The sequence below is a fragment of the Podarcis cretensis genome (genome assembly GCF_951804945.1).
Source record: "Podarcis cretensis genome assembly, chromosome: 17".
Classification (NCBI taxonomy): Eukaryota; Metazoa; Chordata; class Lepidosauria; order Squamata; family Lacertidae; genus Podarcis; species Podarcis cretensis.
In genome coordinates, this window is record NC_137187.1 from 10,519,293 (window position 1) to 10,533,541 (window position 14,249).

The following is a 14,249-nucleotide window of genomic DNA, read 5'->3' on the forward strand; positions in this document are numbered from 1 at the left end:
TGTGCCTCGTTGATTTTTATTAGGGTAATGGTTTGAAAGTAGAACAGGTCCCGGGGTGCAGTATGAAAGAACAAGAGTTCACCACCTTACTGAAGCTAAGCAGGTCTGGGGGTGGTTTGTGTCTGGATGGGCGACTGTCTGGGAACTACATGCACATTGCCATGGGTTCCATGATGGAAGAAAGGTGGAATGGGAATGTAGGAAAATAAAATTATGTTTGTGTGTTTGTGCGTGTGTGTAGGTAGGTACAATAAGGCAAAGCAGTATGCTTGTTTGACGTGTATACTCATGAAAGGAAAAGCAGCTGGGGGAGGGCAAATTAAATCAGGAAAATTTACATATACCCACTCTTTCACCACCAGCTCTCCAGGCAAATCAACAGGCTTATGAAGAATAGGCAAACACAGTCCATGCATCCCTTCTTTTCTGCAGCTGTAACTAGCAGAAGTATTTTGTCCAGAATTTTTAAAAGATAAGCCAAATCGTTTTTCCAATTCAGCTAACGGGGATAGTTGTAGAGCAGGATTAACACGAACTAGTCCTCTCTTTGGGTTGGGTTCAGGAGCCACAGATTCCCTATTTGTTTTACACCTGACACCAAGAGAAGTTTGCCTTGGAACACAGAATCATAGAACCCAATGTGGGGCCCGAACCCAATGACCCTGGTATTAAGAGTCTTGTATGCATTTCTTTTCTCAAGGTGAGTGAAGTTTTTGTTTTGTTTATTAACTATGGGTGAAATGGTTTCTGGTCTCTGATCATGCTCAAAATGATTTTCTTTTGCAAAAGAAATTATTCCCTGTTCAAAGGGGAATTTGGGCAAGTCTTATCTACAGTAACTTGTTTTCTTGCACTAGGAGCAGTGGAAAAACTCGCCTAGGAAGCTACCTTACAACAGGTTGAATCATTGTGCAAGTAGATAAATAGGTACTGCTCCGGCAGGAAGGTAAACAGTGTTTCCGTGCGCTGCTCTGGTTCGCCAGAAGCGGCTTAGTCATGCTGGCCACATGACCCGGAAGCTGTATGCCGGCTCCCTCGGCCAATAAAGCGAGATGAGCGCCGCAACCCCAGAGTCGGCCACGACTGGACCTAGTGGTCAGGGGCCCCTTTACCTTTACCTTTTACCACTGTATTGGTATTTTATATTAATTTGGAATCACAAGATACAGTCACTGGCACTAGCTTAGCTGGCTTTTTAGAAGAATTAGAGCAATTCATAGAGGAGAATAGGTTTGGCAACCCTTGTTGGCATGATACCCAAATGGATACCCTTTGTTCAGTGGCAGTGTACCTCAGAATACCCCATACCCGATACAGGATGTGGCCATGACGTTTTTGTCCTGCTTGTGAACATGCAGGGGTATCTAGCTGGCGGCTAGAACCAGAAAGATGAACCAGACGGGGCAATTCATCCGAACCAGCGAAACTATTCTTAGGGCTGCTATCCTATGCACGCTTACTGCGGGTGTAAACCTATTGAAATCAATAGGACTTCCTTCCGCGAAAAGCAAGCATAGTAGTGGGCTGCAGGTAAGGAAGCTTATGACAGGGTCCTTGAATATTACAGAAGCCCTCTGAGTACAGGAGTCAGCAAACCTTTTCAGCAGGGGGTCAGTCCACTGTCCCTCAGACCTTGTGGGGGGCCGGGCTATATTTTGGGGAAAAAATGAATGAATTCCTATGCCCCACAATTAACCCAGAGGTGCATTTTAAACAAAAGCACACATTCTACTCATGTAAAAACACGCTGAATCCTGGACCGTCCACGGGCCGGATTTAGAAGGCGATTGGGCCGTATCCGGCCCCCAGGCCTTAGTTTGCCTACCCATGCTCTGATATATGCGATTGCATCATCAGAATTGCAGGACTTCGTCATCGGTTGCAGCAAGAGCTACAGGATACACCAAGCGTGGGCGCGGCAAATACCAGAGCAAGCCGGCAGCACAGATAGGAAGCTAATTCGAACTCTGGAAGGAGGCGGGGCGATGGGCGTGGCTAGGGCGCCAGAAGACGGCCTGCGTTCTGGCGGAAGAGGCGCTTTTCGTGACATAGGGACCATAGACTCGAGAATGAAGAATGACAACTCCTTCGTGTACAGAGGGGACGACTTTTATTGTAATGCAACCCCGGCGTAATATAACACCTGCCTTGCCAGTAGTACATATGAAAGTGATCTAGCGCCGGAGTCTTAGTATACCACAAGCTTTTTCCCCCAATTTTTTTTTAATTAATTTTCCAAATTTACAACAGAAATAACATACAAAACACAAAAAAGAAAACACATTACAATACTAAAGAGAAAAAATAAAAATAAAAACACTTATTACTTCTAACCTAATTTAACTTTCAATTGTTAACTGACTTCCTCGAATCCCCCCTCACTGAATTTCAGTGTATAGTATACCACAAGCTTTGCATGAGTCCACAGTGTGATACTTCTGTTTTAGGCTGCATCAATAGAAGTATAGTGTTCAGCTCAAGGATCCTGCTCTATTTCACCTTAGCCAGACCACACCTGGATTACTGTGTCCAATTCTGGGTGCCACAATTTGAGAAGGATATTGACAAGCTGGAATGTGTACAGTGGAGGCTGACCAAGATGGTCATGGGTCAAGAAACCTTATGAGGGATGGTTTAAAGAGCTGGGTATGATAGCCTGGAAAAGAGGATACTGAAAGGAGATATGATAGCCATCTTCAAATATCTAAAGAGCTGTCACATGGAAGAAACTTGTTTTCTTCTGCTCCAGAGGCTAGGACCTGAACCCATGGCTTCAAGTTACAGTGGTACCTCGGGTTAAGTACTTAATTCGTTCTGGAGGTCTGTTCTTAACCTGAAACTGTTCTTAACCTGAGGTACCACTTTAGCTAATTGGGCCTCCCGCTGCCGCACGATTTCTGTTCTCATCCTGAAGCAAAGTTCTTAACTCCAGGTACTATTTCTGCGTTAGCAGAGTCTGTAACCTGAAGCGTATGTAACCCGAGGTGCCACTGTACAAGAAAGGAGTCTCAAACATCAGGAAGAACTTTCTGACAGTTCAGCAGTGGAACAATCTTCCACAAGAAGTGGCATATTCTCTTTCCTTGGAAGTTTCAAAACAGAAGTTGGATAGCCATCTGTAAGGGATGATTTAATAGAGATTCCTGCATTGCATGTTATTAGATGACCCTGGGGGTCCCATCCAACCTCTCCAGTTCTATGATCATTGGGATTGTAGTGTTCCTCTCCCGTCAGTGTGCATGCAAGAATTGCCCTGTGAATAGGCAGCGGCGTAGCGTGGGTTGTCAGCACCCGGGGCAAGGCAAGTAATTTGCGAACCCTAACCCAGGGCAAGGCAAGTAATTTGCGCCCCCTAACCCGGGGCAAGGCAAGTAATTTGCGCCCCTAACCCCTAACCTGCCGCCGCTGCCAGCTTCTTCTTGCTGCTGCCTGGGCTGGGGTATTTACGGTAAGGTAGCCACGGCGGGTCCGTGTCAGGTGATCTGAGGCGAGTTGCCGCTGGCGCTGCCGCCCAAATGACGCCGCTTGCCCGGAGGAGGAGGAGGGCAGAGAGGCGAGGAAAATGCAACATGGCCCAGCAGCTGCAGCAGCGGCGGCGGGGCTGTGAGGAGGGGTTGCCTGGCGTGCCCTCCGCGGCCCTGATGCGTGGGGACTGCGGTGAGCGCTGAGAGCCGCTGCCTGCCGGACGCCTTCAGCCCGGACGCGCGCACAGCTCATCGGTTCCGCGAGACATGGGGCTCTGCTACAGCCTGCGCCCGAGGCTCTTCGGCGACTCCGGAGGCGGTGAGCGCGTCCCCCCCAGATGTTGCGCCCGGTGCGGCCAGCCCCCCTGCACCCCCCACGCTACGCCACTGTGAATAGGTCAAACTGGGGTTCCCAAGTCAGACCAGTGGCATATCTCCTATTCTTTTCCACTATCAATTTCCAATGCAAAATTATATATAGGGCACAGGGCCATCGCACCCAGGAGGCAAGGTGAGGCGACTGCCTCAGGCAGCAGGTTCCATAGTGCTGGCAGATCCCAATACAGAGCTTTTATCCCCGCTTCCTGTTGTAGATCTTCGCTCCCCCCTTCTTCCCTGGCGGGGAGGGCAGGTCATCATTTTGTGGTTCGCCTCTGGTGCCGGAAAGTCTTGGACCGTGGACTCCTTGGCAGGTTTTGAATAAACATACACAAATTTATTAGTTGAACACAGATAAGGCAAGGATATATACAATTATATAACATGCAGAGAACAATACGTGCAAAGAAATCAGAGAGGGGAGCTGAGGGAAGTCCTTGGGGGGGGGGGTTGGAAATAATGCAATTGATTATTTGGATTGATAATTTGGTATATTGAAAGTGTTTAATAAAAATTATTTAAAAAGAAAAGTCTTGGGCCGGCCTTGTGTGAGGCTCGCTTGGCCCCCGAGGAGCCCGGGCAAACGGCGACGCGGCCCCGGTTGGCACTGCTTTCAACTTAGTGCCCGGAATGAGGTAGCGCTCCGACCGCTCTTCAATTTTCTCTCTCTATAAGCCCTGCCCACGCGCGGAGGAGGGGAAATCTCCCCTGGAGCTGCGGGGCGGAGCTAGGAAGCGAATGTAGGCGGGGCGAGCGCGTTCGCCCCTCCTCCTCCTCCTCCGAGCGTCGTTGGCGGAAACGGGTTTCGGCCATGGGCTGAGGGAGAGGAGGGAGGCGGGGGCGGCGGGGAGTACGGTGGCCGCGGAGGGTCAGGATTGGCGCTCGTGAAGCGGCAGGAGCGGGAGCGGCCGAAGGAACCGGCCTGGCGATCTGCTTGGTCCTGGGAGCGCCAGTCCCCGGCTGCTGCTGCGCCGGGCGGAGTTGGCCATGTCGCTGCTGCAGTCGGCGCTGGAGTTCCTGGCGGGGCCCGGCTCCCTGGGGGCCGCCAGCCGGGACCAGAACGACTTCGTGGGGCAGGTGGTGGAGATGGGCGAGATGAAGCTGCGGATCAAGAAGGTCATCGCCGAAGGTGGGCGGGCGAGGAGGGGCGGGGGGAGCCCTTCGGGGGCGCAGGGGGGCGATCTCCGGGGCTGAGGGGGGGGCAGAGAGAGGCGGTGACCCCCAGGGGCTTTCTCGGCACCCCCTTTCCCTCCACCCCTTTTCCTCTTCAACAGCCTCTTCTTCTCTCTCTCCCTCCCACTCCTCATTTTATTAATTGCAGTGAACGCCTTAGAAATACCCTACCTAAGGCAGGAAATCGGTGAAAAACAAACAATAAAATCAATAGTTTAAGAAGTAAGTCAACTCCCACACCTGCTTTGTTACCTTTCTCTTCCTGTTTTTTTCTGCTCAATAATTATAATAATAAAATCAGGCACTGTACACTAATGGAGAACGAAACAGGCCCGCCCAGCAAGCTGCGAATCTAAAGTTTGGCAGGAATGGAAAGTAAAAGGGAAGGAGGGTCTTGCAGGTGCAGGAAGGTAGGGCTGGTAATCGCCACTCACAAAAGCTCCAATGTTCAGTGGCCGAAACTCTTCCCAGCAGGGACATAAAATGGTGGGCAGAGTCTCATCTGGCTAGGATCAGGGCCCAGTAAGGAAGGTGGCAATTATCAGTTGTTTGGTGTCAACGTATTACGACTTAATTCCCTTACAACTTAGTTATAACAGCTTAATTCTGTTCTGGAATTTGCCTGCCCATTTCCATTATTAAGGAGCTGTTACTGTTTTACAGAGCTCCATAAAGGTTTGCCAACTTCTTTTTTCTGGCCAGGACTCCTCTGTCTCCAGGAGCTGTTTGACAAGAACTGTATCTGGCGAAGCTTTTGCTGCATGGAGCTGAACACTGGGGGAAACTTGGCTATTTGTGTGCTTCATGTTGGTGCTGAAGACAGACTGAATAATACCAACTAGGATAGTTATGTGGTAGATCCCCCACCCCCGTTGAATGGTTGTGGGTAAAGTGAAGAGAGGGCCTTAGATACTGGGTTGGTTTAGCTTAGCTAAAATAGAATATCACTGGTGCAATTTGGAGCTACCTTTATTTACAAGTCTCCATGTACAAGTGATGTGTTTGGGTTTGGAAGATATAACATTCAGAAGCTTGCATGCAATATGCACACAGGATAAGTGTCATGTGTACACGTCTGGAAGCTTCTGTTTTCTGGAACTTCCAAACCCAAATGCGTATAGCACGTGAAGCATATGAATAACTTTGACACATACATCAGATGCGTGTGTTTCCTTACACCTATAGCGGGGCAAAAGTCTCCTTTAAACCCTTCCTCTTATGTTTGTGGTGACATAGAGAACATTATACAGCAAACGTTTTCAGCCAGGGGCTTGTCCACTGTCCCTCAGACCTTGTGGGGGGCCAGACTATAATTTTTTTTTTGGGGGGGGGGGAACTGACTCAAGAGCACCACAAGCCCCGGTGGCTGCTTACCTATGTCTTCAGAGCTTCGTAGAGGGGTTGCTTTAAATGGCATCCGCTCGAGCGCTGCTACTGCTGGCACCAACAAAGTCCAGCCCCCTTCCTCCTCTAGGCAGGGTGGGGAAAAGCCAGGAGGAGGGAGGGAGGAGGTGCTGCCGCTGCCACCTGCGAGGGAGAGGGAAGGAGAGGGAAAGAATGCCTGCCCACTGGCGATCCACATGGCGATTCCCGGACCATCTGCGGGCCGGATCCAGAAGGCAATTGGGCCTGATCTGGCCCGCGGGCCTTAGTTTGTCGACCCATGTTATACAGTATCTGTGTCACCCCGTAGCATTGCTGTTTCTGTTTCAGCGTTGGTAGTAGCAACTGTGAACCTAGCTCTCTCTGAATTGGAGGTCTCCTGAATAATTAACTCAGTTTTGTGTTTGTCCCTGTGTAAATGTATATACAGGATGGTTAGCTGCAGACTTCTTCCCTAAGGTAGTGGTTTGGTTGCAGAGATGTCATAGTTTCCTGAAGTGCTTTTATTCCTGTTGGGGGAAACTGGATGTTTTGTTTCTTCCCACAAGTGTGTTGGTTTTCATAGCGAATGCTGTGGGGCATGTTTGCATTGCAATTTCCTTCTGGATGACTGTGACATCATAAGTGACTCATGATACAACTCTTCTCCCTGCTGTGCCATGTTCTGCCAGTTTTGAAGTTAAAAAAATTGCATTTTAAAGGCTTGGCTCTCGCTACTTAAATATGGCAATGCCCTCCACTAAAAAGTACGCAAGCAAGGTTGGCATCTTTCACTGGTTCACGAATGCTTCTTTTTTAAAAAAAGTTTTTCAGAAACTCTCTGGTCTTTCTTTCCAGTAGTGACACATCTGCCTCTTTCCTCCTGTCCTCTCCTGCTGCTTAAAAAAAAAAATAAAAATGACAAAGGTGATCCTCACCTCCATTATACCTGGAAGAGAACCTGTACTGTTAACCTTTCTGCCAGCTTGAACAGAACAACCCGGCAAAGGATAATACGTGGTTGGAGCAAGCTTTAAATATCTGGATAAACTCTACGGTGTAATCTGCGCTGCTGGTCAGGTTGCCTGCTTGTGCTTTTGGGCATAGATTTGTGAAGATAGCCCTGTAAAAGTGAACTGAGCCAAGTGTCTTGGACTCTTAAGCAGGAGAAGTGTCAGTTAACTATTAATGATGTTGAAGACGGCTGGTGCCACTTTGCAAGCATTCTAGCGCAAACCATATATTTTGCCCTTCGCACAGCAGAAGCATTGCTTCTGGTCAAGTTGTAGGCAAAGGCAACGTGGGATCTCTCTAGCTTCATGTGACTAGATGCAGGTTCTCATTCTCATTTGTGTCAAAATAGATCAAACCTGTTCAACAAGGATCCAGTGAGCATTCCAATGCAGTCAGGGATATTCTTCCAGAAGTGGTTTTGAATACACATATGCAGTGTCTGTAGAAGACACTTCGTTCATGTGACTATCTCTCACTCTCCTGGGGGTGATTTATGTTTCATAAGTTTGGCAGTTTGCAGTTTTGAAAGTCAGTTTTGCTTTTGTTGATAATAGGTATGTTTCCCGATCCGAATTAGACTGGACTAAAGCAGAAGTGAATAAATAAGAGTGGTGTCAGATTTCTAATCCGACATTGAAGTTCTTGCTCTCTTGTCTTTGATTTTTAACTAGGACACTAAAAACTGAGATGTCCTTCTAATGTATACTTAAAGACATAACTGTATATGCCTTTCTGATTCACAGAAAGGAAAGCGTGCCTTTATACTGCAGTCACGCTAGTTCACATGATAGTCATATGTTAAGACATGCGCCTTTAGAATATTTAGACTTATTTTGTAGGTATTTGTCCAGCTTTTGGGTCCCTTTTCCCTTTGGTTTGCTCTTCCTGGAAAAGTTGCATAGCAATTCTGTTAGAAGCTTCAGTCCTGTTCTGAGAAACCAGGCTCTACTACAGAAACAAACATAAATTGGGAAATGTCAGTTTCATGATTCAGTGGCTTCCAGGGAACTCAGGGGTTATCTGTAAGTGTATGAGGGATTCATTGATGGGAAGATTCGTAATGGTGAACTGTCTCTCCCTCCACTACTGATCTTATCTTACAGTGCAAAGCTACAGGTGTGTGTTGGGTGTAGCTTGTGATGCCCTTTCAATTCATGCAGGTTATTATTGAAGTTCCATATGCCTGGCTGATTGCTCCACCAGAACTGTGTATATACACCTTGGAACAAGAATGGGCAGATGGCACCCTGGAGATTTGTAAGTCTCCCCCAAAGTGTCTATACCTGTTCACTTGCTCCGATTTTCACCCATATTATGATAAAATGTTTGTTTACTGTTTCATTCATAAAGACACAAAAACAGAGACTCTGTTTCACAAAAGGCAACAGTCACACAAGATTGCTGTGCAAGTTAGTGTGATTCCCAGGGCGTTTAGAAAACTTTTTATAATGGAAGGAAATGCCTACATTTCTTAATAAAAAAAACGCTTGGAACAAACGGTTGCATTGCGGCACCCCAAAGCAAATGCAAAAATGTTATTTCAGGATCACCTTGCATTAAGCAGTGTAGACACTTTCCCTGTGATAAAGCATTTTTTTGAAATGTTTTGGGAATCATACCATTTTGCAGAGTTCTCTTTGTATTTTGTATAGCAGGTTAAGTCTGCATTTAACAATAGCATCACTTTAGGGATTGTAGGCAATTATGCAGATATGTCTGAGCAAGTGCAACAGGTTGGGTGGCACGTAGATGAGTGAAAAATAGACAGTAGAGTGAAATGGTACTCTCATCCTATAGTACAGCTTATTCATTGTAAAAGTGGGCAGTTGGCCCCCTTTCTATAAGTGAAAAAGAAGGGTGTTACTGTGAGGAGGAACGGGGTTAGATGAGAGCTCACTGATTTTCTTTAATAAAGAATTAAATGCAGAATATGGCTGGTGCAGCACAGCCTTTCTTGGAGTGTTTTGGTTTGTCTTAGTTTTCTGACATGCTGTTTGAATGATCTCCCACATAGAAACCCCTTGCATCCAATAAGATAGCACACGAGGGAGAGAAGCTTAGGATAGCTCTATCTCTGATATAATAATTTATTGAATGTAGGAAGCTTCACATGTGTATTTAGGTTCCTCTAAGGTACCCCTGGCCGTATGGGCCAGTCGTGACCGACTCTGGGGTTGCGCGCCCATCTCGCTTAAGAGGCCGGGGGCCAGCGCTGTCCGAAGACACTTCCGGGTCACGTGGCCAGCGTGACGAAGCTGCTCTGGCGAGCCAGCACCAGCGCAGCACACGGAAACGCCGTTTACCTTCCTGCTATAAAGCGGTACTTATTTATCTACTTGCACTTAAGGGTGCTTTCGAACTGCTAGGTGGGCAGGAGCTGGGACCGAACGACGGGAGCTCACCCCGCCGCGGGGATTCGAACCGCCGGCCATACGATCGGCAAGTCCTAGGCGCTGAGGTTTTACCCACAGCGCCACCCGCGTCCCGCATTTAGGTTCCTCTACCCGTGGTATAAAGTGAAAACGCCCAGGGTTCTATGATTTTGTTGTGTGTCAGGTGTAGAGCCATGCTAAAGTTATCGAAATAATGGTGAGTCATGAGCATAAAGGTTGGGTGTGAATGTCAGCTTATCAGTGTCACTCTTCCAGATGTGACGTGACAAGATAAGAAGACTGAAAGACATTATTTCTTCTGGCAGAGCTGTTTGAGCTGCTGCTTCCCATCCCAGTATCGCAGCCAGAGGAATAATCATTCTTGCCATTTGGAAAATGGCTTATTTAGAGAAGTATCTGACACAATCTTCTTAACATTGCAGTTAGGAAATCTTAAAAAGTAGAATGCAAAAAAAATGGAGTTTTTTTTTTTAAAAAAACCCTCCACAAAACTTCTATAATTCATGCAAGAGCTAGCACGCCAACTGAATTGTCTCTGGTCTGATTTGTTGTTGTTATTGTGGTTGTTGTTGTTAATTGAATTTATATACCGCTCTATACTCAGGGTGGTTCACAGAATAAAATCAAGACATAAAACCACAAAATACTTACTAAAAACTAAACAACAACCAATAGTCCCCCCAATACATTTTAAAAGGGCATAGGATGTAAATCAGATCAACCAAAGGCCTGGTTAAAAAGGAACCTTTTTGCCTGGTGCCTAAAGGTGTATAATGAAGGTGCCAGGCAAATTTCCCTGGGGGGAGCATATGTTAAAATATTCCTTGGAAATAGGGGCTTGCACGTGTCAGGTGCTGGTGGTGGTTGCTCGTGAGTAATCAGGCAGGACTCTGACCTGTCTTTTACAGGTTTTATTGGTTCAACTATTTACAGTGCAGAACCCCAAAGTTCATGTCCGTCTCAGTAACTTGCAGGTTCCGGGAGTGGCCCCTTCCGGTTTCTCCCCCCAAAGAAGAACTTAGACACCCCAAATCTCCGCCTCCCCTCCTTTTGTTTCACCCCTCTGTTCAAGCTGAGCGACGGAAACGGCATGTCTGTTTCCTGGCTGGCCGGGCTAGATGAGGTGCTTGGGCTCTCAATAGCATCTTCGAGCCCTCCCCTCGCTTGGCTACCTCCTTCCCCTTCTGCTCCACTGAAAGTGTGGTTTTCCCCACCGCTGGACGAGGAGCTGCTCCTCAGAAGCATCGGAGGCTCTCTGTATTCCCCTGTCCCCCTCCCCTGTTCCGATGGCAGTCCCCGGACAGCACATTTTATAAAAGGGTGACATTTTAAAAATCAGCAATGGAGAATATAAAAAAGTCTCACCCCTGCTAACTTTATGGTGAGTTACTGTGGTAGTTATCATTGGGTTTCATTTTGGAAAGTTCATATAGGCACAATACAGATGTAATGCTTCTGGTCTCCATCCTTTGAGCTGGCCACATGTTTTGTCTCTTTACTTCCCAGGCCCCTCTTATGCTTTCAGATTCCCCTTCCCTCTCTCCACGATGACCATGGCCATATTCTCTTAGACAAACCGTGGTTACCATGGAATGCTGGTTAATGTTAGTTAACCATTGGTAAGGTTGATGCAGATGTAACTCTTTAACCACGATTAAGACTGTCACAGAAAGGAGAGGAATCAGAAGCGAGAAGGGTGCTTGTGTTCATTTGTCTTTAGATACAGCTGCATTGTGGACAGGGTGGTGTTTTAAAACATTCCCTCAAGCTATGTGGGTTCAGTGAGACCAGTGTGTTGGGGTTCCTAAGAAGTATCTGTGGTCTCTATATCTCTGACTTGCAATTTGTGTCAAGCTGTTTGGCTTGCTATCTTACTGATGAGTTCTGAGAAGTTATTGCCGCTTTCCATCTCCAGATCTTTTAGGGAAGGCCTATGATATGTTGATGCTTTCATGTAGCTGTAATTGCCTTCCACTAAGTCTTGGGGGGGAGGGGAGCAGAGACATTACCTTGCCAACAAAGGTCTGTATAGTTAAAGCTATGGTTTTCCCAGTAGTGATGTATGGAAGTGAGAGCTGGACCATAAAGAAGGCTGATCGCCGAAGAATTGATGCTTTTGAATTATGGTGTTGGAGGAGACTCTTGGGAGTCCCATGGACTGCAAGAAGATCAAACGTATCCATTCTTAAGGAAATCAGCCCTGAGTGCTCACTGGAAGGACAGATCCTGAAGCTGAGGCTCCAAGACTTTGGCCACCTCATGAGAAGAGAAGACTCCCTGGAAAAGACCCTGATGTTGGGAAAGATGGAGGGCACAAGGAGAAGGGGACGACAGAGGATGAGATGGTTGGATAGTGTTCTCGAAGCTACCAGCATGAGTTTGACCAAACTGCGGGAGGCAGTGGAAGACAGGAGTGCCTGGCGTGCTCTGGTCCATGGGGTCACGAAGAGTCGGACAGGACTAAACGACAACAACAAAGTCTTGGAAAGATATGGACAAAAATTCAGAGGAGGAAATTGGTAGAAAAGGGCATTGAACTGAGTAGGAAGCAAAGGCATTGAACTGAGTAGGAAAGCAACAGAGGTTGGAGACCTGCAGCTTTTCAGATGTTCCTGAACTACAAATCTCAGCTCCCACCATCCCTGACCATTGGCCATGTTGTCTGGGGCTGATGGGAGTTTGGCACTATCTATTATTATTATTATTATTATTATTATTATTATTATTATTATTATTCCATCCTTCACCTGAAGTTCATAGGACCAAAAGTTTTCCCTACACTTAGGCTGTAACTTTAAGCTTATCTCTGTTTTGAGTCCTCCTTCAAGCATTTCCATCACAAATTCCCAAGATTATTTGGAGAAAAAATATTATTAAAGTGATAACACTCCCCATACACACAAATGAGTCTTTAATTTGGTTACGCTTTTAGAAACTTAGATCTGACTGCTGCTGTCAGAATCTAGTAATTTTTTGAAGTTCTAAGAACTTTGGTTGCTCATTATCTCAGAAATCCTGAAGCTTTACCAAGTACCTGGTGTTCACATTGCAATCTTAAAAGAAAAAAGGCAGGAAGTTGACTGGCAGAGAATTTTTTAAGGCTCTGTCCAGGAGGAGGGAATTGATTCTTAATATGCAAATGCCCTAGTGGGCCAGGCTTCAAAGGATGTGACTCGGACAGTAAGGCGTGCCAGGAACACAGCAATTAGTGAAGTATGCCTAAATGATAGTGCATTTCATCCTTCCGGTGATGTATAAGATGTCAAGGAACTACAGTGGAAGACACAGCAGAGTGGATTGCAATAGCAAGCCAGTGTGCCATAGAAATCTAGACCTCAATATGCCCTCTGGAATCTTTGGTTTGTTAGCAAGTGCTGGAGAATCCTCCTTTTCTGCCTGTCAAAGTCCATTGAAGCATCAAGTTTGCAGTGATTTGCAGCCTGATGCTTTTGGGAAGCTCACAAATGGGGCAGTTGATATCCACTGTTGATGATTCAACTGCCTCTCATGTCCAGAGCTACACATTTCTCATCCTATAGCCCCCAATTATCAGTCATGGTAGATATGTCTGTCACAGGCTTGTCTCTGTGATTTTGTGTAATTTTTTAAACATATTTTTTTATTGAAAATTTAATTCTCCGCTAATGGTAGTTAGCAAATATTGTGGCTATAATTTCCACAAGCTAGTTACGAGTTGTGTAAAATAGGTCTAGGATCAGCAAATATTCACAACATTCTTTTTTTTTAATGGGAGGTCCCAAATTCTAGCATTATATGAAGTAGATAATTCAGATTTCTCTAGCCATCTAGGAGCACTTAAACTTGACAAAAGCCCACAGTCTCTGCAGAATGGGGGTAAGGTGTCTTTTTTAAAAAAACAGCTGTCTTGGATTTGTGTATGTCTGAGACTTTTTGAAATTTGTACACCATTCTGGCTTCTTTTACGGACCCTAGAATCTTTGAGCTGTGATCCTGTCTCTACAGTAGAGAATCTTTACAATAGCAATATGAATCTTTCTGTAACTGCATCCCAGCCCAGGAAAGGAATTGGAATTATTAATTGGGGAGGAAGTTGCTGGCACAATAATTTAAATAGCGTAGATCCCACATTGCAGTGTTCTTGGTGTTGGCTTGTTGCATTAGACCGAACTTGAACGCTTGCTTGAATAAGAAGTATTAGTTTAAACTGTTTTACCTAAGCCTCTTTATATCTCCACATTCTTCAGTTTTAAGCTTCTTGGCATACTAAAAAAATGTTGGAATCTGAAGTGCCTTTGAATAACAGTGAGGAATAATGTAGTTTCTACATTATGAGTTTCTAGCCCTGTCCTCACAAACCATTGCAATCCGTTTATGTGAACATTAGGAGGACCAGAAAATTTGTCTTGCGGTGATGACATAAAACGCAGAGAAGAAGCCATTAAAACAATGCTGTTCAGCGAGTGGATTTAAGGATATGTATGAA

The 14,249-nt window shown here is 46.1% G+C and overlaps 1 protein-coding gene across 3 annotated transcripts in view; it reads left to right on the forward strand.

The window, feature by feature from the left end:
- The first annotated feature begins 4,691 nt into the window (after nt 1-4,691).
- GAK (cyclin G associated kinase) overlaps nt 4,692-14,249 on the forward strand; it is a 76,804-nt gene continuing 67,246 nt past the window's right edge. Inside the window, exon 1 of one of the 3 annotated variants that reach the window (XM_079959163.1) lies at nt 4,692-4,971. In XM_079959163.1, the coding sequence (XP_079815289.1) occupies nt 4,830-4,971 (142 nt within the window). In that variant the 5' untranslated portion in view covers nt 4,692-4,829. The remainder of the gene's footprint in view (nt 4,972-14,249) is intronic. The other 2 variants (XM_079959162.1, XM_079959161.1) reach the window with 2 other exon arrangements.